Genomic DNA, 24,278 nt, shown 5'->3' with positions numbered 1-24,278 from the left:
CGAGGGGGAGATTTAAAAGATTCAGGAAAGAAGGCCACGTGAAGACAGAGGTAGGCAGGAACAGGAGCAAGGTGGCCACAAGCCATTGAACACCTGGGGCCACTGGAAGCTGAAAGAAGCAAGGAAGGCTGCTCCCCTACTGGGCGTCCAATGGGGCCTCGTCCAGCTGTGAAATGCGTTCCTGTGAGAAATGAGGCAGTTCATGGCCCAGCCTATGGCCACTGGGTACTCATGTTCCCAGGTCCCGAGCTAAAGGCTCCCAGGCCGCCAATGGACAGTAGGCGGGATTCCGGCAGGGGAAGGGAGGGGATAGAAAAGAGGAGGATTTGGGACTTCCTTAGTGGTCCAGTGGATAAGAATCTGGCTTGTAACTCAAGGGATGTCGGTTCCATCCCTGGTCAGGGAACTAGGATCCCACATGTTGCAGAACAACTAGGACCAGTGCTGTAAGTAGAGAGTCTGTACGCTGCAACGCAGGATCCCATGTGTCCAGCTAAGACCTGATGCAGCCAAATAACTAAATATTTTTTAAAAAAAGAAAGAAAGAAAGGAGGAGGATTTGGCTCAAGGACCAAACATTACGAGGCTGTGATGCTGAAACACACAATTCCAAGTTTAATGTTTTCTGGAAGAGCACCGAGGCAGCACAAAGCAGCAGGCGGGCGCCCTGCTCACCAGCAGAAACAGAAACATAGTTTTTAAAGTCTGACCAGCAGAGGGAGGGATGTGGGGACCCCAGACCCCACAGCCAGGCCCAGCGAGGCCAGAGGGATCGGTCAAGATCGGCGTTTACCAGATCGTGAGCAGGAAGCCTCCTATCGGGCCTAGGGCCCAAACAGGCAGGGTGACCCCGGCCCTGGGGGTTGATGTAGGGAAGTGAGGGAGGGCTGCCTGGCCAAAGTCAGCCAAGAACTAGAGCACCGATCCAGGCAGTGCCCCTACACCCCGCTCAGAGCAGAGGCTCTGACACCGGTGGTGGGGGCATGCCCTCTTTCAGAAGCTAAGCTGTGCAGGAGCTCCGGAGACAGGCAGGAGGGGAACCTTCTGGTCCCTTCCAGCTCTCCCCTGCTCTGGGGCCCAGGAAAGCCCCCTCCTGCATGGTCTTAGGCTGATGGTCAACAAGGCCCCAGGGGAAGGTCCTGGCAGGCTGAATGCTGAACCCTCTGGGGTGTAGGACTCTGAGATGGTGTGTGAGCAGGTTTTATTGAAAATATTGTGCAACCATGACAGCTGCTACAAAATCAAAGGCCCTTGAGCCTTTCTTAGCTGACCCGTTGGAGAAGAGGGACAGAAAGCCTGTGCCAGGGTGACAGGCGTGGAAGCCCTGCCCAGGATGCCAGGGTGGAGGGGAGGGCAGTGAACAGAGCCACGCAAGGATTCATGGCTTGTCTGGGTTGTACTGAGCTTTGCTCCTCAGAGAACCACCTGCTGCCAGGAGGCCACGGGTTCCAGTGAGCAGACTGTTCCCCAACCAGAGGCTGAAGCCAAGGACATGGCTGTCCCTCTGAGAAGCTGACACTTGCTGCCCAGTTCGAACCCCCTCACTGTTGTGGCTCAGAAAGACTAGCTGAGCCCCTGGGCGAGGCCACAGGAATGTCCTTGGGACATGGACATCAGTCCAGCTGTCCCCTAAGAAGGTTAGCATGTGGCCTAAAACATTAAGCCAGTGGTTTCCTCTTTAGTGGATACCCTCAGCATCCACTTTAGATCTTGTCTTACCAGGAGCCTTCCGCCGCCTCAAGCGTAGACGGCCCTCCTGGGAGCCAGCGGGGCTGGTCGGAGACAAAAATAACAACTGCCTCCCTCTCTTTTTATGGTTTACTTTGCTCCTTTCACAACCTTTAGAACTGGCTTAATTATTCCCAGCAACTGGAGCAAGGGTGGCTTGCTCTAGGACACCCTGGCACGTCATTGTCATGGGGCACGTCGGGGGAGGGTCTCACTCAAGGATGTGTACACATAGGGGAACTCCTGTAGGCACACCTGCCTGGTGATTGCATGTGCGGACATAGCAAGGCTTGGGACCACCCAGCCGATGTTGCTTCCCGCTCCTGTGAGGGGCGTCATGTCGAATGCCAAAGCAGGGGGGTGTGGGGGGCCTGGGAAACCCAAGGGCAGGAGGGGCTGCCCAGGAGTGGGTGAAGGAGGTTCCAGATGGTGGGAGAGGAGGCCCAGCGGAGCAGGGCGGGACACAGGGAAACGGGGTGGTGAGCCTGTGGCAATGGAGGCTGGCAGCTGGCTAGGGCTCATTGGCTGGCTTGACCAGGTAGCCGCTGAAGGTGATGTAGGTGTCAAACTCGTCGCTGAAGATGGCATTCTCGCGCTCACCCTTGAAGAGGCGCACCCACACCTCGTCCTGGTCCCGTAGCTCCAGCATCAGGCTCTGACTCTGCATGATGCTGCGGTCGCTCACCTGGGCGTACAGGATCACCACCTCCTCCGCGTTCTTCATGATGTGCAGATACGTCTCCTTCTGGTTCCAGGTGTGCACGTTGAGGCTGAAGAAGTAGATGCCCGGCACGTAGCAGTAGAATTTCCCCGTGAACATGTTGAAGTGGCCGTAGAGGTTCACGAACTCCGTGTCGAAGATTACCGTCTGGTAGTAGTCGTTGCTGTGCAGGGGCTTCTTCCGGCCCACGGAGAAGGCGGCATAGTGGTTCTTGCAGCGGTCCCCGGGGGCCCCCATGGACCCTTTCTGCCCTTTGGGTCCCGTGTGGCCCCTGGCGCCCACAGACCCTGTTTTGCCGTATTTGCCTTGCAGGCCCCGGTCTCCCCGGTCACCCTTCTCACCTAAACAGGATGGGAAAACATACGGAGTTAAGCAATCTCAAGGATTATTCTGTTTTCATCCAGAAGCAATCAATTTTTTTTCTTCCTTCTGGAAAATCCCGGCAAAGTAAAGCGTTTATGCAAAAGCAACAGGAGCAGTGGCCAGGCCCACGGCTCCCTCGAAGCAGATGAACTGCAGACACCGAGCCCCGGGGATGTAGGACTTCCCGATTCAGTTGTGCCAGGCTGTGCAAGGTGATGTGCTGCTCGCAGGACCGTGACCCTGAGGCTTGCAGTGCAAATGCGGGTAGGGTGAGACCCAGAGCTGCCCTGAGGCTTCTTCTCCCATGGTCCTGTCCCCAATCTCTCCTCTTGGAAGGGGTTCAGAGCCTCAGAAACAGAATTCCCTCCTCCCTCCTAGATGACAGCATGCCTCTGCTCGGTGCCCCAAGGGAGTCATCTGCCCCTGCCCCCTCCTCCTCCCAAACTCCATCTTCTGCCCCGCCCTCCAATCAGGACAGGGCAGCGCCCCCTCCCCTCCCCAGGGGAAGGTGCCCTCAGCTGGTCTCTGGGCCTGACCTTTCAGGATGGTGATGTTGATCTGGGGCACTGGGATGGCCTGGTACACGGGAGTACCAGGGTCACAGCAGCGGAGGCACCGAGAAGCAGGGGCTTCCTCGTCCTGCCTGGGGCCGTATTTTTCATGCTCTTCTTCATCCCTAGGGGAGTAAAGACATCACCGTGAAAGCCAGAGCTCTCGGAGCCAGGAACTCTTCTCTCTTCTTCTTCTAGAGGGACTGGGCTCCCTGACTCGCCTGCTCTCACTCAGATGTGCTGCACTACTGTTGTGTTCTGGGCTCAGTCGTGTCTGACTCTTTGCAACCCCATGGACTATATCCCACCAGGCTCCTCTGTCCATGAAATTCCCCAGACAAGAATACTAGAGTGAGTTGCCATTTCCTTCTCCAGAGGATCTTCCAGATGCAGGGACTGAACCTGTGTCTCTTGCGTCTCCTGCATTGGCAGGTGGATTCTTTACCACTAGCGCCATCCAGGAAGCCACATCTCTCTCCCAGATGTGCTGCATTGGCTCTTGGTGAACTCTGAGATCCGCAGTGAAGTGTCAGAAAGAGCCCCTGCCCTCCGTTAACTGCAGTGACCGTCATGGAAATAACGATAACAAAAATAGCAATAATTTGAGGGCCTGGCAAGATGGAGGCTGCGTGGGAGAAATCTGGCACCTCTAGGAGGGGTCTCTGGATGACGTGACATGACAGCCCTTGAATGAACATCCCCTTCACGTATCTAGGGCTTCCCTGGTGGCTCAGACTGTACAGAATCCGCCTGCAATGCGGGAGACCTGGGTTCGATCCCTGAGTTGGACAGATCCCCTGGAGAAGGGAAAGGCTACCCACTCCGGTATTCTGGCCTGGAGAATTCCGTGGACTGTATAGTCCATGGGGTCTCAAAGAGTCGGACACAACTGAGCGACTTTCACTTCATTTCACTTCACTTAACTTGGAACTCTGACCTCCAGGATTCTAGAAGACACTATGTTAAGCTGACTCGTTTGCAAATGAGAGGGCTCAGCCAGACGTGTGGGATTCCTGGGAGCTGCAGCAGCTGGAGATTCTACTGTCCTGTTTACAACCTGACATTTGGAAACGGGCTCCTGAGGATCCGGGAGAGAGCTTGGGGAGGCGGGGAGCCACAGCTCCATGCTGCCACCTCCCGGCGTCACTCTGCACTGCACCGTGCTCTCTGCTTGCCGCTGTTGGGTTGTGACAGCACTGTCTTGGAGGTGGCACAGTCCTCTCATCAAAGGGTCAGCCCCTTGTTTTACTCCGCTCCTATTTTCAAACCACAGACAATCCCGAAAAGGATCTCTATGCCCTAAATTCAGCCACCTACGAGTTCTAGGGGCTTCCCTCATGGCTCAGTGGTAAATAATCCACCTGCCAATGCAGGAGACTCAGGTTTGATCTCTGGGTGAGGAAGATCCCCTGGAGTAGGAAATGGCAACCCACTCCTATGGTATTCAATACCGAAAAAACGGTATTCTTGCCTGGGAAATCCCATGGACATAGGAGCCTGGCGGGCTTCAGTCCATGTGGGGACGCAAAAGAGTCGGACATGACTTAGCAACTAAACAACAAGTCCTAGACTCTCAGAGGGAACCCTGCCCCGACCTCCCAGCAGCAATCTCCACAAAGATTCCATGAGCCCCACACATGAGAAGTGTCCCAAACTGATGGCCCTTCACTGCCGCTCATCCCTAGAGTCTTCTCTTTCCAAACCCTGTCCCCAGCAGCAGCCGCAGCATGACCGGTCTCCAGAATGAAACCCTCAGCCTCATTGCAGATGCTTCTCTTTGCCGCTCCATTCTGAGAATCATGCAGTCCTGAGGGGTCAGCCCAGTCCACCATCAAAGTACCTCCAGGAGCTGGGCCTGTGGCTCTCCCCACTTCTGGGACCACTGGCATTTTGAACGCTCTCCTGGAATTCATCTCTCCCTTGCCAGTTCATCCCCTGCTCTGCCACCCTCCAGAATTCTTTCTAGAACACTATGAAATGCAAATCTCTCCACCACTCCCCTATAGATGACGCTGCAGAGGGATCCTTCCCCACCAGGCTCATCCCATCCTCCTATCCTCCACCCTCCAACACTGGCTCCCACTACTCAAAGAGCCCACCAGCCTTACACAATCAGACACTGGAAAGGTTGCACTTCACATGTGTTGTCCTGGCTGCCAGGCAGCTTCTCCCTTCTTCTGTGCCTGGGATGCTCCCCCAATGACCTTTAAGACTCAGTCACTTCACCTAACTTTCCTCGACCCACCCACCCCCACCCACCAACCCCCACCCACCACATCCATCTTGTGGACACACCTGTACTGCAGAGCCAACCTCACTGAAGTGGGTCTTGCGTGTCTGTCCCCCCAAAGCCTTGGAGTTCCTAGAACCCAGAGACTGTGTCATTCATGTGTGTGTCCCCAGTGCCTAGCAGATGGCCAGATCAGTAGTGGCACTCGATTAACGTTGGTTGAATGAAAAGGAGGAAGAGGAAGAGGAGGAGAAGAAAAGACAAAGGACAAGAATGCTGTTGTGGGTGCGAAAGGGTGAGTCAGTCAGTCCTGTCTGACTCTTTGCGACCCCATGGACTATAGTCTTCCTCTGTCCATGGAATTCTACAGCAAGAATACTGGAGTAGGGGCCATTCCCTTCTCTAGGGTATTTTCCCAACCCTTGGGTGGAACCTGGGTCTCCTGCATTGCAGGCAGAGTCTTTATAGTCTGAGCCAGCAGAAAAACCCAAGAATGATGTTCCTTTGCCCCAAACCCTATGCAATTCCACTATATTCCAAGACAGCCCAAAGCCTTGAGTATCAAGTCAGCCCAAAGCTGACTAGCGAAAAGTGCTGATGAAGCTCAAAGCCAGCACTGGGTGTCTAGGACCTCTTGTTTGATGAATGACATTTCCACCAGTAATCCTAAGCATTTTCTGTATCCTTACAAAATATCCCAAAGATCCTAGAGTCTGTGTATCACTGAAAACATATGTATATAAGTGAAATGAAATGAAAGTCACTCAGTCGTGTCCGACTCTTTGTGACCCCACAGACTATACAGTCCATGGAATTCTCCTGACTAGAATACTGGAGTGGGTAGCCTTTCCCTTCTCCAGCGGATCTTCCCAACCCAGGGATCGAACCCAGGTCGCCTGCATTGCAGGCGGATTCTTTACCAACTGAGCTATCAGGTATATGAAGACAAGGCCATGAGGAAGAAATTCATAACTTTTCAAGGAAAGCCACCACTTCCTGTGTCAGTCTTCAGCCACTGTCCCCCACCTGGCAATGTGATTAGACAGCAGGGTGGTGGAGACCCACTCTCGGCCTGGCAGCGTCCCTGCCTTCTACTTCCAGGTGGTGCTTAGAGCTCTAACGGATACTCTCAAAGGACAGGCGAGGATAAAAAGAAACCAAAGGCTGGGGTTGGGGGTTGGCACGTTCTTTTTTTAAGGATGTGACTGCAGAACCTCAGGCAGATCCACATTCCTCTGGGGTTGGAATGAGGCTGGGTTACTATCCGCAGTTGCAGATAACACACCCGGGTCACTAAAAGGAGAAATGCTGCCTCCGTCCCCCAGCTCCTCAGCCTCAGCCTCTGCCCCTTCTCCTCTGGCTGTCAACAAGCACTCGGGGGTGCCCGGACTCGGCCCTTATCCCCATCACTGAGTCGGAGCTCCGGCACCCACACCCTACGGCCTCACCTCTCAGCGTGGTCCATCGGCGGCAACCTGGTCCCCTCCTGCTCCTGCTGCTCCTGCTGCCCACGGGGCACTCGGCCCAGCACCAGACCACAGGCAAAGGCCAGCAGCAGGCAGCATGCCAGCACAAGTCCCAGCCCACGGGAGCCCATCTTCCCGCCGAGCCCTGCTGGGGAGACACAGGGAGGACGTGGGTTGGAAGAGCCCCACAGGGAGAACAAGCCCACGGAGTTCGCCCCAGCCACTACGCCGGTAGGTGCTTCACTGCCGCTCCTCCTGGGAGGGTGATCACACACTCAACACGTTCACATACCTCTCTACACAGTCCCACACATACACACAAACCCCAGTGCACGTCCGTGCACATACACACGGGCCCACACACACATACTCACATCCTCTCTCACACAGCCAACACACACTCATACACAAATACACTCCATACACAAGACACTTAGCACACTTAACACACACTCAAATCCATAGTCTGGTGTTCACACTTGCACGCTCGACACACTCGTGTATACTCCCATGCACTCACATGTGTACACACTCAGGCACACATGCATGCCCACCCCCGACATGCACACTCTCAGCACACTCACAAATGTAATATGCACAGACTCGCACATTATACCCTGGAGCACCCGGCTGCCTGGGGCCGCTGAGCACGGCTCTGCCCAGCGTCCCCATGCCTCCCAGGAAGGAGACCCCTCAACCCTGAGCTCTGCAAATGATTGTGTTTTGGCCGTGTTAGGACAATGAGCAAAATCCCGAATGAATTTGGGGATCCACTGTCCAGTGACTCTGCCCCAGCCAGCACCGTGGGGGCCGGTGGGCAGGAAGGTGTCAAGTTGCTCTCTGGCCCCCAGGTGGCCCACCAGTGAGTGTCCTTGAGCATCTGACGTAGGGTTGGGGGGTGAGTCTGCCCAGCCCCAGAGGGCACTTATCGTCATCGAAGCCAGCTCCACGTCTCTCCAAAAATCTCTGGACAGGACCCTCTTCGTCCAGGACTGAGACAGTCCTTCTAGAAAGAGCTGTCCACTGGGGAGGTTCCCAGTGAGCCCACTAGGGGGCAATGCTTGGGCTTAAAGCAGACAAAACATCCCACCTGTTTCTCAGTCAGAGTTATCACCCTGGCCAACCCGGGCCAGCCATGGGGTTTACACGCCTGTGGGGTCAGAAGTCACATGCGCCTCGGCTATTTCTGGTGGCTGGAAAACCTCCCATCATGGAAGGGAAGACGGTGGTCAATCCCAACCCATTTTGTTCACCAAAACATACAATTTAACGTGGAAAGGGCTGACGAGGACACTAAATTGGACGCTCTGGACTGACCGGTGAAAGGGCTGAAGCTGGGGGAGTAAGAACACCCACCCCCCTTCTCAGCCAGGCTGGGGCTGGGAACCAGGCCTCACGGGGGAGGAACAAAGCATTAAAGCAAGGAAACAGCCTCAGAAGGTGCTGTCTGATTTTCTGATTTTTCTTTAATTCCTCTTTTCATGTTTAAGGGGAACACAAATACTGACAGCGAGCTCTGTTTTTCTTGGTAATCGTCTATCCAGGTGAATGCTCCTTCCACATGTCTTGGGCCTCCATGGACGTACTTCACCTCCCCTGGTTCAGAGGCCTCATAGCCCGGGAGGGCACGACCCTCTCGTTGTGCTGATTCTTGGCTCTGCTCTTTCTTCTGTGTGTTAGTGGGCTCGCTGTTTTAGCTCTGAGGACAGAATGCTCTGGCCACCCTCCCTGCTGGAGCCCCATGCCAAGTCAGGAAGACCTGGGGGAAGCAGAGGCTCAGGACCTAGAGCCAAGGGAGCTGAGTCTCTCCCAATGGGTCCTCCGAGATATGATGAGATTGAGCCAGGAAGGCTGACCTCCGTGGGAACCCCACCCCCAAACCCCCAACCCACACTTCTACCACCTCTTCAGTTCTCTGCATACCCCGCATCCCCTGCAGTGGATTAGCTGGGCCCACCACCTCCATATTCTCTATGTGCCAAGAGTCAGGGCCCAGAGACCTTCCCAATGACCTAGAGACTGGTTGGAACCAGACCCCCCCCCCCCCCACTCAAAATGTTCACTACCTCACCTCCACTTCACAAAGAAAGTTTGTACTTTAAGTGTAATTCATAAAACACATTAAAAGAATCTCTCCTGGACTTTCCTGGTGTCCCAGTGGTGAAGAATCCACCTGCCAATGCAGGGGACACAGGTTCAATCCCTGGTCCGGGAAGATTCCGCTTCTGGCAGGGCAATTAAGCCCATGCACCACAACACTGAGCCCATACACTGCAACTACTGAAGCTCACGTGCCTTAGAGCCCATGCTCCACCGACGACTGCCCCAGGCCCGGTGCTGGGGATCACTATAGCATTTCCATTCATCCATACAACCCTATAGGTTAGGGTTCCTTCTGAGATTGTTTCCTCATTAATAGGTTTTACCCCATCAAAGGCCTCAGATGGACCTGCAGTGAATCCTTTAAGGAAACAATATTCATTCATTATTATACCAAATTTGCCACTGAAGAAGGGCTTCCCTGGTGGCTCAGATGGTAAAGAATCCACCTGCAATGTGGGAGACCTGGGTTCGATCCCTGAGTTGGGAAGATCCCCTAGAGAAGGGCATGGCAACCCACTCCAGTATTCTAGCCTGGAGAATCCCCATGGACAGATGAGCCTGGTGGGCTACAGTCCACGGGGTCGCCAAGAGTTGGACATGACTGAGTGACTAAGCACCAGTGAGGAAAAAGTGACATTGAAAAGTCGATTAGCCTAAGGCTGCCTGATTTTTAAGCCATGGGGGCTGGATTTGAATTCAACAGGCTGCCCTCTGATCACATCGAAATCCTACTCAAGACCCAACCAGGTGCTTCATATTCCTCCTGAAGGTCTCCCAGACCCTGATGCACGCCTGTGTGCTAAGTCACTTCAGTTGTGTCTGACTCTGTGCGACCCTATGGACTGTAGCCCCCCAGGCTTCTCTGTCCATGGGGATTCTCCAAGCAAGAATATTGAAGTGGGTTGCTATGCCATCCTCCAGGGGATCTTCCTGACCCAGGGATCGAACCCACATCTCTCATGGCTCCTGCATTGGCAGGTGGGTTCTTTCCACTAGTGCCACCAGGAAAGCCCCCCAGACCCTCAACTGGAACCAATTCCCCCTGCTCTTAGTTGTTTGTGTTTTTCATATTGTCTCATTCTGCAAAGAGTTTTTCTTGGCCGGGAAGTTTCTGCACCACAGACCCGTGACCTCCTCTGGGCCTGGGACATGGTCTTGTTCATCTTGGACCTGCCAAGCATCCTGCAGCACCCTCGACTTGACAAATATTTGTCAGATTGAATTCTCCAAATTTGTTTATTGCCCTATTTCTGTATTTCCTCTGTTTTTCCTTGGCGCCTTGATAATTACTCTCGTTTGCCTCTTCAATGCCAAACTTGCATCACTTGAAAGGAAAAGAGGCTTTCCTTTCTTTAAACATCTTTTCCCCCCTGAATCCAAAGTAATATATAATTCATTTGGGGAAAGTTGGAAAATAACAGCAAAAGGAAGGAAAGAGTTATCTTGGATTCCTTTGCCCCCAGGGTTCCTCAGCCTCTGGCACCATGGACTTTTGGGGCTGGATCAGCCTTTGTTGTGGCGTGGGGGGAGGGAGAGGGGCTGTCTTGTGCATTGCAGGATGTTTAGCAGCATCCCTAGACTCCACCCACTCGATGCCATCAGCACAGCCCCACCCCCAGTTGTGACAGCTGAAAACCATCTCCACACTTTGCCACGTTTCCCCAGGAAGGCGGAAACCCTCCCAGTTGAGAATCAGTCCTCCACCCGCAATGGAAGCACCCTTCTGCATGTTAGTATGTCTCTTTTGAAGTCTAGAATGGGAATTTTTCTGTACCTGGGTCAGAAGAGACAGGGACCAGGATGCAGCTGGTGAAGGGGTGATGATATTGGCGTGGGTGGAGCCGTGATGGCCCAGCAGGGTCGGAGGCGCCAGGCAGACTGAGAGAGGTCAGCAGAGGCTGGAGGTTCTCCTCAAGGACCTCCTCTTTGGAGCCAAGGCAAACCCAGATTGAAACCTTTCCCTCTTCACAACTATCTTCAGAGCCATTTCCCCAAGTCCCACAGCAAAGTCAGCATCATGACATTATGATCATTTTACTCATGTTGGGGCAAAAAACAGTGTTGCCCAACTTTCAACCAAACTTGGCTCTGGCCCACTTTAGTGATTTCCAGTGAAACGAAGTCCCCTGCAAGGGAGGGGGTGTGGCCCCCAGAAAGGTGACTCAGGAGAACGTGCTGTGCTCAGCGAGGCAGGTCAGGGAAGCGGCCCCCAGGACGCCTTGGCCAGGGGTGTGTAACCCTTCTGAATCTGGTCCTGCGTGGTCCAGTCTCCTGGCTGCCTTGCGGTCAAGGCGTCTGAGGTCGATTCCAACATGACTCAAGTTCTGGACTTGCCCATCCCAAACCCTGCAAGACACTCAGTTGCCAGATTCCATGGCAATTCCATGAACATCTTTTTCTACCACCCACTCCCTTCAGGACCTGCAGCTCTTCTGCTCCTCTCCCTCAACCTTCCCCATCCCCCTGCAGCTTAACCTCCTCCCCTCTTCCAACAGTAGGTGGGAGGGGAAAAGGAGGAATTGGGTCGATAGCAGGGTCTGGAGGAAGGCAGGAAGTGTGAGAACACTTCCTGGTTAATTATTTTTATCTTCCAGAGCCCCAGAATGGATGTGTGGTTAATCCTTTAAGGAGAGGATTTTCATACACAGGTTTAAGTTTCCTTATATCTGTTTAAAAATCGGTCCCATCACTTTGGGGGGCCCGCCCACCTCCATGGTGTCAGCCAATGTCCTGATAGTGAACTCCCAGCCCTCAGGCTCCACATGTTTGCTTTGTGCCTTGTGGCCACACCCAGCTCAGTGCCCTTTGACAAAAGCATTTCATAACCCTGGTTTTCCCTCTTCCCTGATCGTCATCGGGTAACCAGCTGCTCTGAGAGGCGAGAGAAAACCAGGATCTCCCTGGATTAGAAGGAATTTAGAAGACAACTCCAAATGGCCTGTGTTGCTCAGGAATTGCCTCTCAGCAGAAAACTGAACACAGCCATGGTTTCCTGGATGCCCATGATGTGCAGAGCATCAGGCAAGAGCTTGGGAGGCAGGGATGTCACTGCAGATTGTGAACACCCCATAACCTCAAGGCGATTACCAGCCAGTGAAGGAGACAGATACGTGCCCAATCGCAGCTCAAGGCAGAAGAGCAGATGTTGACTCAAAACGAGACATTCTGGAGGCTTCCCGGGTGGCTCAGTGGTAAAGAATCCGCCTGCCAGTGTAGGAGACACGGGTTCAATACCTGATCCAGGAAGACCCCACGTGCCGCAGGGCAACGAAGCCCGTGCGCCACAACTATTGAGCCACGTGCTCTAGAGCCTGGGAGCCACAACTTCTGAGCCATGTGCCGCAGCTACTGAAGCCCGTGGGCCCGAGAGCCGGTGCTCCACTACCCCAGGGCCAGGCAATGAGAAGCCCACGCACCACAACTAGAGACTAGCTGCCGTTCTCTGCAACTAGAGAAAAGCCTGCTCAGCAACGAAGACCCAGCAGAGCCAAAATGAAACAAACTAAAAATAAAAAAAAGATACTCATCTACAAATAAAAAAAGAGAGAGAGACATTCTAGTCCCATGATGTGCACTGCAGTGGCCACTAGCCACCTGTGGCTATTTCATTTTAAACGAATTAAAATTAAAGAACATTCTAAGGACTTCCCTGGCGGTCCAGTGGTGAAGACTCCACACTTCCATAGCAGGGGGCACGGATTTGACATCTGCTTGGGGAACTAAGACCCCACATGCCGCCTGGCACGGCCAAAAAGATAAAATAAATGAAAGATCATTCTAAATTCTGTTCCCAGTCACGCTAGCCACGTTCCAGGATCTCAGTGGCTACAGGGAGCTGGGAACTACCATACTGGAGGGCACAGAACAGAACATTTCAATCACCGTAGAAAGCTCCACTGGGCAACTCAGTCCTATTAACATGAAGTTGGGGGATGGGGGAGTAGGAAGCATGAGCAAACGGCGGGCCAGAAATCTGGGAGTCATTTAGATGCCTTCCTCTCACATGTCTGCCACATCAAATCAGTCACCAACCCTCCTTAATATCTCCTGAAGGACTCTGCTCCTCTGTACCAGCTGACGCTTTCCAGGAGCTCTGGCCAGGCCCCAGACCTCAATTCACACCCAAGACAAATATCTTCATCTGGCTTTTCTAGGGCCTGGACACCAACCCTCAAATTTCACACACATCTCCCAAGAAAGCTGGGCCTAAGATAGGATGTTTTCCCGCACCTAATGTCTTCTAGGTAAGAAGGCGACTTGACTCAGCATCCAATCAGAGCCTGTCTCAACCCAGCATCATCCATCCCTCAGCCCAGCAACCAGCACATCTGCTCCTGCCCTCCTCCCCTCCCTGGTCTCCTCTCCACCAGAAAGGAAGCCCTGGGGCTGCCCCCTCTGCTTCGACATCTGGCGGAAATTCTCCACTTGAGATGCTCAGAGCTCTCCAGTTGCTGCAAGAGGTCTCCTGGACTCAGATCTTGGAGTGCCCAGGAAAGAGAAAGCCCCCATGTTGGGGTGTCCCTCTGGCCCCGGTGACCATCAGGATTGTCTAACACGTGGCGTCTGCTTTCCTTCCCCAGAAGCCATTCATCACACTCGTTTTCCATTTACCAGGCTCCTCCAGCGATGGGCAGGAGGGAGGCAGAGGGACGTCCACATGATAAATGACGTTTGCTCACCAATCCCAGGAACCCAATTCATATCTAATTTTCCCTTCTGTAATGGGGCAGCCCCAGCTGGTCTTGGACCCTCTCTGGCTTCCTCCCAACACTCTAGAGGAAGCAGCAGTGGGGGATGGGCATCCTCTATTAAAGGAACTCCAGTCAGGTAAAGAATTCGCCTGCAAAGCAGGAGATGCGGGAGACGCGGGGTCAATCCCTGGGTTGGGAAGATAACCCGGAGGAGGGCATGGCAACCCACTCAGTTTTCTTTTTGTGTGTGTGTGTTTTCCTTTTTCCAAAAAATTAATTTATTTAATTGGAGGCTAATTACTTAACAATATTGTGGTGGTTTTTGCCATACGTCGACATGAATCAGCCACACGCGTACATGTGTCCCCCCATCCTGAACCCCCTACCCACCTTCTTCCCCACCCCATCCCTCTGGGTTGTCCCAGAGCACCGGCTTTGACCCACTCAGTATTCTTGCCTGGAGAATCCCATGGACAGAAGAGCCTGGCGGGCTACAGTCCATGGGGTAGAAAAAAGCCAGATGCGACTGAAGCAACTGAGCACACACGCATGCATGCACTGGTCAATTGGGGGTAAGCTGAGCCTTCCCCCAAAGATGAAGGTGTCCTGGCGCCCATCTCCCTCGCTGAATCTCCCTCTTTTCCTTTTTCTAAGAAGCTGTTCTCTGGCTTAGAGGAAGAGGGCTTATTTTCTTAAGGTTTGGGGTTTATTTGGTTCCCTCCACAGCCCAAGGCCAGAGATGGCAATGGAGTCTTCCAGGGCTACTTGCTGATGAATAAGCAAGGGATTTCTTTGCGCTGACTTGGGACCAAACAGCCAAGGAAAGATGGGTCAGGCCTCCTCCCCATCCTGAAACATCTCCATCCTCTCCTGGGGCAACTCGCTATGCCTAGACCAGAAAGGGCTCACCTGGAGCTGAGAGCAGACGCTGCCTAAATCTCTGCCCAGGCCCTGCAAACAAGGAGACCACGTGGGCTGCAGGCGGCGGGCCTTCGGGGGCACCTGGCCAGCCCAGCCTCCCCAGTGCAAACAAAGATTTCCTTGACTAGAGCCCTGTCCTTAGATCACCTCCCAGCTGTGAGGCCTCGGGCGGCAGGCTTGCCCCCGTTTTGAGAACCGTGCGAGAGAGAAGAGCCACTGACAGCTCGTGCCTCGCCAGAGCCCACGCTGCAGGTGGCCTGGCCCCCGGCCCACTGCCCCGCAGCGGTGACACCCTCAGAGGGCTGACCGCCCCCAAGACGGAGGGTGGGAAGTAGCTGGGAATTCCACGGCCACCGCACCATCCCTTTTACAAGCAGTGCAACCGTTTTCAATTTTCTGGGATCTGAAAATCACTGCCGCGTTTTACAGCCATCTCTGGGGCAAGGGTGGGGGTGGGGGAGCTTGGCAAAAGGTAGAACGTTGTCCCACATCTAGTGGCTTCTAAGTCAAGAGTGTAATTTAGCTCAGCATCCAATAGTCCCGCAGCCTCCCGATCCAGCCCAGACGGCTCTGGCTCTCATGTGCACTGCGGGGCGCCTGCCAGCGATGACCACCCGCCTCTCTGCCCCCGCTCCAGCCCACCCTGTCTCCCCGTGTTTACCCTGCACAACCTCCCCTTTAGAGACAGGTGTTTTTCAGACTGTGTCCTCAGTTCTCAGCCCCTCTCACTCCAAACGCTTTCTGCCCGTCTTTTCCTGTACAATGGCTTCAGCAGATGGCTCCTCGATCCTTGTCCCCAGCAGGCGTCCCTGACCACCAAGCTCTGGGCCTGCACTCTCTGGAACAGTGGCCTCTGGCCCCTGGAGCCAGATGCATTAAGGACAACTAAACAAAGTGAAAATTTCCATTCTCCGTCACACAACCACGTCTTAAGTGGCTACCCTCTTGGACAGCACAGCTGGGAGGACACTTCCATGGTCGCAAAGTCCTATCGGACGGGGTGTCCAGCTGTCTTCAGACCAGGTCTCCTCACTCTGTCATAAGATGCTCGAGCCCCTTGTTAGTTCACTGTCTTCTCTCTCAGCCCCCACCAGCCCTGCTCCTACTCCTACATGTACAGCTGTTCACACAGGGGACCCAGGCTGGCACCTGGGAGACCCCTAGACCCCTGCTTCTCCTGCAGCACCATCAGGCCTCCTGAAGGTCTTCTCTCCCTGTCTAGGCTGTTGTCACTGCTTTTTTCTCAGCCCTGCGCTTGTCTTGTCTCTCCTCTGCCTTCCAAACTGCTTGCCAGGGGCCACTTTCAAACCTGTACATCTGAATGCCACCCTTGGCCCCAAAGGCTTCCCATAAAAATAAAGGAAATGTTTAAACTCTTGAGTTTCACCATCTATCGCCTGGCTCATCTCTGGCCCCCTCATCCCCACCCCTGTACCTGTATCCTTCACACCAGCCACCTAGAGCCACAGCGAGTCCCAACACAAGTCACACCTCTTTCTCCTGCCACCTTCCCTGTCTCCACGTCCTTCAGAGCCCAGCCCGATGCCACCTCCTCCAAGAAGAATCCTCCCCCAGCATCTAGCACAGAGCGGCTTCCTTGTCTGGTCCACTCAGAGGCCAGGAGGTCCTCACACACAGGAGATGCGTCTCATTTCACACGCGTCCCAGGTCTGACTGAATTTCGCACTCCATTTCAGGCCTTCTCAAGTAACAGAGCCATTGTCCAAAGTGGACTCAAGCCAGTGTGTTCAGATCTCTAATTCGGAACGTGGGTGGTCTGCGGTAGGGGCAGAAGGGAAGTGGGGAGAGTGACCAAGGACAGACTATTACGTGTCGCCAAAATGCTGAATCCTCGTGTGACCAGGTAGCCATCTTTGGCTCAAATGCTTCTCCTTATCAGCACTCAGAAAACCTTCTGCTTCAAAAAAGAGAGTTACAGGCTTCCCTGGTGGCCCAGCGGTTAAGAATCCGCCTGCCAATGCAGGAGACACGGGTTCCATCCCTGGTCTGGGAAGACCCCACATGCCACAGGGAAACTAAGCCCGCGTGCCACGACTGAGCCCGCGTGCTGCAGCTACTGAAGCCACATTCCCAGAGCCTGTGCACCACGAGAGGAGCCACCATGAGGAGCAGCCCCTATTTATTTCTTATTTTCTACTCAACGAAGAGTAGCCCCCACTCACCATAACTAGAGAAAGCCCACGAGCAGCGACGAAGATCCAGAAAGAAAAAAAATTAAAAAGAAAAATAAGAGTTGCAACCCACTGCCTCCATCAACCAAAGTTACAAACCACCTCCAAGATCCTGCAAAAGCCGTCTAATCAAATGATGGTACATCCACACGATGGAAAGCTAAAAACGAGGTGGATGGTCAGGGCGAAAAACTCAAGTGCCTTTAGCCATCAACCGTGGTCTTGGGTGTAATGTCATAGGGAGGGGTGGAGATTGCGACAAACCAGGAAACACATGTTCCATTTAAAGGCATTTAAATAAACAAATAAATGATGCTGGGAGGTGGGCAACTTCAGCCAGCAGCACCAAGGACTGACCTCGTCAACAGATGAGTATTTACGGACACGAAAAAATGTTCATAAAATGCTGATGAGTTTAAAATGCAGATTGAAAACAAATGTACATAAAAACACATCCACACATGCACACACAGTAACTGCAGAGATCCGAAGGCCACCCACCTGGCTGCTAACAGCAATTATCTCCGGGTGATGAAAATATGGATGTTTGCCATTTTCTTATTTTAGTGTCTCTGGGGTTTTCCCCTATAATAGTCACATATTTTTTCACATTAAGTACACATTATTTTCCACTTAGAAAAATGACAAATAAGCCCCACCCTGGGGACTGAGAGAGCATTTTGTTTATTGGAATGTGAGTCTATGCAAGGGAAAGGAGAATGGGGGAGGGGCTTGGGGACTCTGTGGCAAGTTTGGGGCTCGAGCCAGACCGTGTGGAATATAAATTGTCCTCGTGCTGAAGTCCCGTGTTCTTCACAAGTGTGTGTTGAGTGTCTGCTGAGCACTGGGAAGAGGGCTGGGTTCTAGCGACGTGATGGAACAAGAGGAAGACACGGCACTCCGATCAGGCAGCAGAACCCTGGAGTTACCGTGGGTACTGGTTACGTGGGAGAAGGCGCCGGAGCGGGGCTAGAATCAGCCCAGCCAGAGAGAACACATTCTCTAGAAGCAGGGGATTTGTTCTGCCTTTCCCACACCAGTCACTGGTGACTCGCTACTGAAGGAAGCTGCCTGCAGCCATCAAACAGGAGGAAATGGAGAAAAACCCTTGAGCCCGTCATCAGGCATGGTCAGGCACATTAACGGGCTCGTGAGCAGCCCTGTCAATTACCAGAGATTGCTTCTAACAAAGCTCTACCGCTACCACTGGTTAAGCACCTGCTGCGTGCTGGGCTCTGGGCACACGCCTTACGGAGGCTACTGCACTTGACCCCTACAGACACTTCGATCTCTCCGAGGAACAAATGGGCTCAGAATCAGGGAGTCACCCACTCAGGCCCTGCTGTGGCAGGTGCTGCAGCTCAGGTGAGACCCGGGTGTGTCTGACAGCAGAGCTCCTGCCGCTGCACCTCGAGGGGGCCTCCAGGAAGAAGCCAGGTAGGACGGGCTGGTTCTACCAAACCACAGTCCAGCGGGTGCTCCCACCTGCTGGGCAGGCAGCGACTTGCTTAGCTCACTCGGTTACCGCGGGAACAGCAGCGGTGGCCCCAGGCCCTGCGGAAATTATCTGCCAGCTGAACCCTTGTGTCCATCCCTCCAGCAGATTGCTGAGGGCCTGTGCCAGGCCCAGCACCGTGCAGGGCACCAGGGCATCCCTGATAACTGTCTCATCAAAGTGATGTGCTAAGATCTCCTGGGGCCGCATCTTAACGCCCACCACTGGAGCTGAACTCCCTTGGCTTTAGGCACAGGATCACCAGGAACCCCCCTCACACCTCAGAAGGGGAGGGTGTGGGGGCTGTGGCCCACTGAATGCACATGTTGAGGGCACTGCTCTTGCAGGGTAGAGAGCAAATGGTGCATGGGTGAGGTCTGGAGGGGAGGGAAGGAGGAAGCACACAACTCACGGGGGTGGTGAACATCCCACCCCGATCCCCATGCCCTCTGATGCTCAGAAGCAAAGGAGTCTGAGGCTGAGTGCAGCTCGCAGTGGGGAATGGTGTAGAGAATCGACGTTGGGGGACTTCCCTGGCGGTCCAGTGGCTAAGACTCTGTGCTGCTAATGCAGGGGTGCAGGTTCGATCCCTAGTCAGGGAGCTAGGATGCTGCATGCTGCGTGGAGCAGCCAAAATAATAATAATAATAATCGACATTGAGGATGCACTGAGTGTGCCCTGTGTCTGCCTATCCCTCAGAGGTTGCCTGGGGTCAGGTGTGGGGGTCCCAGAGGAGAGGTCCCTGCAGAGAGAGAACCGGGAAAAGAATACAGCATCAGGGAACAGAAGTGGAAAGGGCAGGCATCGAACTCCAGCACAGCTCCCCAGCTTCCCAGACCTGGCTCTGCTAGCTCCATGGGGGACATTCTCAGGGTTTCTTCCTCATGGGTCTACCCCTTGAGGGGTGAAAGTGTGAGTCGCTTAGTCATGTCTGACTGTTTGCAACCCCATGGACTGTAGCCCACCAGGCTCATCTGTCCATGGGATTTTCCAGGCAAGAATATGGGAGTGGGTAGCCAGATCCTTCTCCAGGGGATCTTCCCAACCCAGGGATGGAACCCAGGTCTCCAACATTGCAGGAAGATTCTACCACGTGAGCCACCAGGGAAGCCTCTTGTTCTTATAACTATATCTTAAATAGAGAGAGGAAGGGAACTTCCCTGGTGGTCCAGTGTTTAAGACTGTGCTCTTCCATTGCAGAGGGCACGGGTTTGATCCCTGGCCAGAGAGCTAAGATCCTGCATGCTACACTGTGCAGCCAAAAAAAGGGAGGGAGCAGTGGAAGGTGGGGGATAGATATCCCGAATGCTGGAAAACCTGAGAGCCAGAGCTACTCCGAACCCCACCCAGATCCACCCATCTCTCCTAAGAACTCACTTCAGACTCTTCAGAAGCAGAAAGAGCCCAAGTGTTTCCGAGCACGCCCCAGTCACCCACTCTGACCACCAGCCTCAGAACCTGCAGGCAGAGGGGCAGAGCCCAGCCCAACCAACGTCTGGCCTGCACCCGCCCGCAGCTCCACCAGGGCTGGCAGCCTTCCCAGGCAAGGTCTTTTTCCTGTGCTGGTCCCCAGGGCAGAGGGCGGCTGGTAACCAGATGTCCCCACTTGGGGAGGGGGTGCAATGGAGGCAATAAGGCCTTTCCCCAAGTGGGGATCCACCGGTGGCCAAGAGCAACATCTGACCCAGAACAAAGCACCATGAACCTGGCGTCCACGGGCTCCCCACACCCCCCACGGCCCACCCCGCCTGTCTGCCTCCCTTTCCATCCTGTGTCCCTGCCCGCAGTCTCCTGCTCTGCTCCGTCTCATTTCAAGGAAAATATACGAGCCAGGGAGGTGGTCCGGCAGGGAAGTGGTCAGGCATGGAGGAGCAGGCGGCCCCAAAGCTCTCCTGATGGCCATCCTGAATGGGACAGGAAGCTGGGACAGGACCGTGCCTGTGCCGTCCACAGCTGGAGACGGGTTCACTCCAAAGGCCTCTGGGCAGGCCAGGGACAGCTGGGTGGGCAGTGGGGGGCCTCCCATGCCCATCCCGCTTTGAGCTCAGTCCTGGGAAGCAAGCGTGGGCAAGGATGAGGGGCTTCACAGGGTCTGGGAGTTGCTTCTACCTCCAACTACTCAGGCACTGCTCGGTTGCAACCTCGACGAGGACCCAGAGATAAAGATGCCCCCAAAGGTCTCAAGAGCTCCCATGCCTGCTCACGGCACCAAGCCGCTCTCCAAGAGGCAGGAAGACAAAGGTCAGAGGTCACAGACCTCAATGGCAGAAGTTTCACCACGGGCTTGGGGAGAAGGGGAAGAGCCAGCGTGCCCGCTTCTGCATGTCCGTAGTTAAGTGTAGAACTGGTCCCGCCAGGCCGGGGATGCCTAGGCGGGGCCCCAGGGATCCCGAATCCTGGGACCCAGGGGACCGGCTCCCTGGGCTGCCCCGAGAGCACGGAAGGAAGCACCTATTCAGGCTCTGATGGTCCTTTTCCAAATCCTTCTCTACGTGAGCAGGTGGTCCCTCGCACTGTGGAGAGGTCAGTTCAAGGAGATTTCGAGAGTCCCATCCAGGAAGCTGCCCTGTCTCATTTGACTTTATGAGAAGGCAGATTTCAGCAGGTAAAAACAGGAAGAAAATAATTAGCCTTAGCACACGCTGTAGTTACACCACCAAGATGAAGTGTCCCGGGATGCCATCGCCCCCACTGATTGTCACTGGGCTCTCAGAGCGGGGGAACAAAGCTGCTTCCATTCTCTCTCCAGGGGCTGAGCAGGCAGAGTTACCTTAAGTTGTCAGCAGAGTGCGGGGACCATAACCGAAGGGAAACTTTCTACTCTTCCTCTACTTTGCCAACTACCACCGCTCGCCTACGATCCTGGAGCCTCAGCCACCCCCAGCTCCGGGAAAAAGGACCCACACAAGGGTCTGGCCCTGAAGACAAAAACGCAACAACAAGCTCACGTCCAGTGAGGGCGCCCAGCAGCACGACTGTATCTATGAAATTCTTTTCATCTTTGTTTTGATGGGTAAAGTTCAATGCCAGAATATTTGGTTTATGAGTCACGCTAATTACAGCTGGCGGGGTGGGGGGGGCTGGTGGAGGGAAGGGAGAGAAGCACCAGGAAGAACAACAGAAAGAAGCAGGTTCCAAAAGAATTATGCTGTGCTGGTTGCCCTGAGTAGGGAGGTTACGTCTCAGGAATGAGGCGGGAGTTGTCTGCACACTTCCCTGGGCCAGGTCGGCTTTCTTGGCTCCCACCTGCGAGCGTGCCCCTCGCTGTCTGGCTGCACCTGCCCCATACGGGCAGTGGTGTCCTTTGGCTGAAAGATGGCCCATCCAAGACCTCTGGTACCTGCATTTCTCTGTCTCCCTGACCCGCTGCTCACTTTGGCATCCCAAGAGACTCAAGATGGAGAAGGAAGGGGGAGAGGGAGCCAGAAGAGAGGGCCGGAGTCCCTGGGAAGCAGAACCTGGCTGTCCTGGCCCCAAGGAACTTTCTCTGTTCGCAATTGGGAAGTGGAAATCTGGAAACTTGAGAAGCTTGGGTTTTCCAGCCTCTGTTTGGAAAGCTGCACGTCCTTGAGCAAGTCACATCCCTTCTCTGAGCACAGAGATGCAGGCCTCGGGTCCTCCACCTACTGCCTCTGGGCAAGCCACAGTCTCTCTGAGCTTATCAGGGATGACAGTGCCATTGGTAGAATTGTTGAGAATCAGCATTTGCTCATTGCTTACTGTGTGGGAAACACACACATACACACACGCGCACGCGCTGTCATCATTTATATTGCTCCTATTATTGTTGGGTCATCCCTAAGCTCCTCTTAGCGCTCAGGTTAAGAAGGAGAGTGGAGAAGGAGGGCGGGAGAGGACAGCTCAACCCTCTGGTCCCCCATCTCCCCTTCACCTGTGTGCTTCCGGCCTCTCTGGTCAGCAGGGACAGTGAGCAAGCCTCGTGGAGCATGTACTTCTTCCCCGGCCTCTCCCAGCAGCACACACAGTCAAGTGCCTCTAAGTGTAACCTTGCACGTGGGGCTGTCCGCGTGCTTCCCTGAACTATAAAAAGCAAAGGCCCAGCAGCCTCTGAGGACCTCACATCCTGCCCCCGGGGACCCAGGATGTAGCTGGCGGTTGAGAAAACTCAGTTTCTCAGGACACTCCCCATTTTCAAAGCTTGGAAGGAGGAAACTCCTAGTGTGCCAAACTGCCTCCGTTCTTAGAAACCAAGCGAAAGAGAGAGAAGAGCCAGGAACAAGTCACAGAGCGGGCCTCCCTCCCGAGTGGGTCAGGAGGGCCCGCGGGTGCCTGAAGCACGCTGGGGTCCCACGGAAGACACAGCAGCTGTGCACGGCGGGGCCCAGGCTCACATGACATGTGTGCCCTGGACAGGTGGGCTCACACCTGTGCTATGGAGATGCCTGGCACTTGGTGCTGCACCGAGAGGCATGTGCCGTCCAGAGGCTTAAGGGCAGCTCAGCGACTCCAGCCCCAACCAGGGCCACCTTCGTGGTGCCGGCAGACCAGAGGGTCTCCGGGAAAGGGACATTATTTTTCCCTGTCCAGACTGGATCCCCTCCAGGAACACCAAAGCCATTAGATGCAGGGGCCAAAGTCAGCATTCCCTGTTCTGCGTGGGGTCCAAGCTGCCCACAGGCAAGGCTGGCTCTCAAGTGATCCAGGAGATATTGGGGCAGGGGCTCCCCACCAGGGGTGAAGGGGGACTTGGGCATCATTCCTTTCCTTTTCACATCCAGAGAAGAGTGAAGCCATGTAAACACGCCACAAAAATCAAGGGAGGTCCAATCATTCCCAGGGGCTTCCCAGGTGGCTCAGTGGTAAAGAATCCGCCTGCCAAAGCAAGACACGCGGGTTCGATCCATGGGTCGTGAAGATCCCGTGGAGGAGGAAATGGCAACCCACTCCAGTATTCTTGCCTGGGAAATCCCATGGACAGAGGAGCTTGGCAGGCTACAGTCCATAGGGTCGCAAAGAGTCAGACACCACTTAGGGACTAAAACAAACAAAACCAATCATTCCCAACAGCATCTGCCACGGAGCCTCCTGCTTCCTGGTCTCACATGGAGACCACGGCCACGGCTCTCCGTGGCATCCCCACTAAGGCAGGCAGCAGCAGGAACCCGCCCCGACCCTTCCAGCAGCTGGTGTTTCTGCCCCTCGGCGGCAAGTGCCCCCGACCCCTCCCACCACGCTCCTCGCCCACTGCCTGCCCCCCGTGAAGGTATCCGCTCTGCAAGCAGGCTGAAGCCAAGAAAAGGAGCTCCGGGTCCCCCTACCCTCGCCCCGCACACACACCCCGCCCACCAGGCCACCTACCGCCAACCACCGGCGTCCGGGAGCGAGCGGGGCGCCGGCGTTCTCCCCGCGGCCTCTCTTACAGCATCTCCCAGCGGCTGAGCCTCCTCCCGGCCAGGTCGAGGGAAGACCAGACTTGTCGAAGGAGAGAGCAAGCAGGAAGGAAAAAAAAAAAAGTCCTCTGGAACAGAGGGCCCCAAAAGTTTGCGAGGGAGGGGGGCGGTGGGAGGGGAGGTGGTGCAGGCAACAGCCGACCCCTTCCCGGCACCTGGATCGCCTGGACTCCGAGGTTTCTTTGGCCAGAAGCGGAAACGCGGTTTCTCGAAAGTAGAGGAAGAGCCTAAGAAAGCGGGACAGACGTGTAAGGAGCAAATCCTGGCCAGATGTGAGCGGCCGCGGAGCCTCGAACGCTCCCAGCGCATTTTATCCAAACAGCAGCCGCTGAGGATTAACTGTGTGTGTGCCCGGGGGGGAGCGCCCGCGCTGCCCTCCTCCTGGCCACCCTGGGAGCCAGCGGG

General features: G+C 54.7%; 1 protein-coding gene across 8 annotated transcripts; it reads right to left on the bottom strand.

Annotated features, from left to right (window-relative positions):
• Nucleotides 1–592: 592 nt before the first annotated feature.
• C1QTNF1 (C1q and TNF related 1) lies at nt 593–24,278 on the bottom strand. Of its 8 annotated transcripts, none has more exons than XM_081575715.1 (5): nt 24,029–24,157; nt 23,782–23,895; nt 7,042–7,207; nt 3,349–3,488; nt 593–2,790 (listed from the first exon to the last, which is right to left on the bottom strand). In XM_081575715.1, exons 3-5 carry the CDS (start codon nt 7,188–7,190, stop codon nt 2,240–2,242), a joined length of 840 nt encoding a protein of 279 aa, XP_081431841.1. In that variant the 5' UTR covers nt 7,191–7,207; nt 23,782–23,895; nt 24,029–24,157; the 3' UTR covers nt 593–2,239. The 8 variants fall into 8 exon arrangements, with proteins under 8 accessions (XP_081431841.1, XP_081431838.1, XP_081431839.1 ...); XM_081575712.1 differs by having other exon boundaries at nt 7,042–7,204; XM_081575713.1 differs by lacking the exon at nt 24,029–24,157 and having other exon boundaries at nt 7,042–7,204; nt 23,782–24,018.

Source organism: Giraffa tippelskirchi, chromosome 3, assembly GCF_054371585.1.
Source record: "Giraffa tippelskirchi isolate mGirTip1 chromosome 3, T2T-mGirTip1v1.2.pri, whole genome shotgun sequence".
Classification (NCBI taxonomy): domain Eukaryota; kingdom Metazoa; phylum Chordata; class Mammalia; order Artiodactyla; family Giraffidae; genus Giraffa; species Giraffa tippelskirchi.
Note: the sequence above shows the minus strand (reverse complement) of the source record. Positions and strands in the feature narration are given on the sequence as shown.

Excerpts from the sequence above, each read along its gene's own strand:
- C1QTNF1 (XM_081575711.1), bottom strand. The coding sequence starts at position 24,182 with ATGCGCTGGGAGCGTTCGAGGCTCCGCGGCCGCTCACATCTGGCCAGG. Across the intron at positions 3,489-23,781 it reads CCGGACGCCGGTGGTTGGCG|GGATGAAGAAGAGCATGAAA; the intron begins GTAGGTGGCCTG and ends TTACTCCCCTAG. Across the intron at positions 2,791-3,348 it reads CAACATCACCATCCTGAAAG|GTGAGAAGGGTGACCGGGGA; the intron begins GTCAGGCCCAGA and ends CATCCTGTTTAG.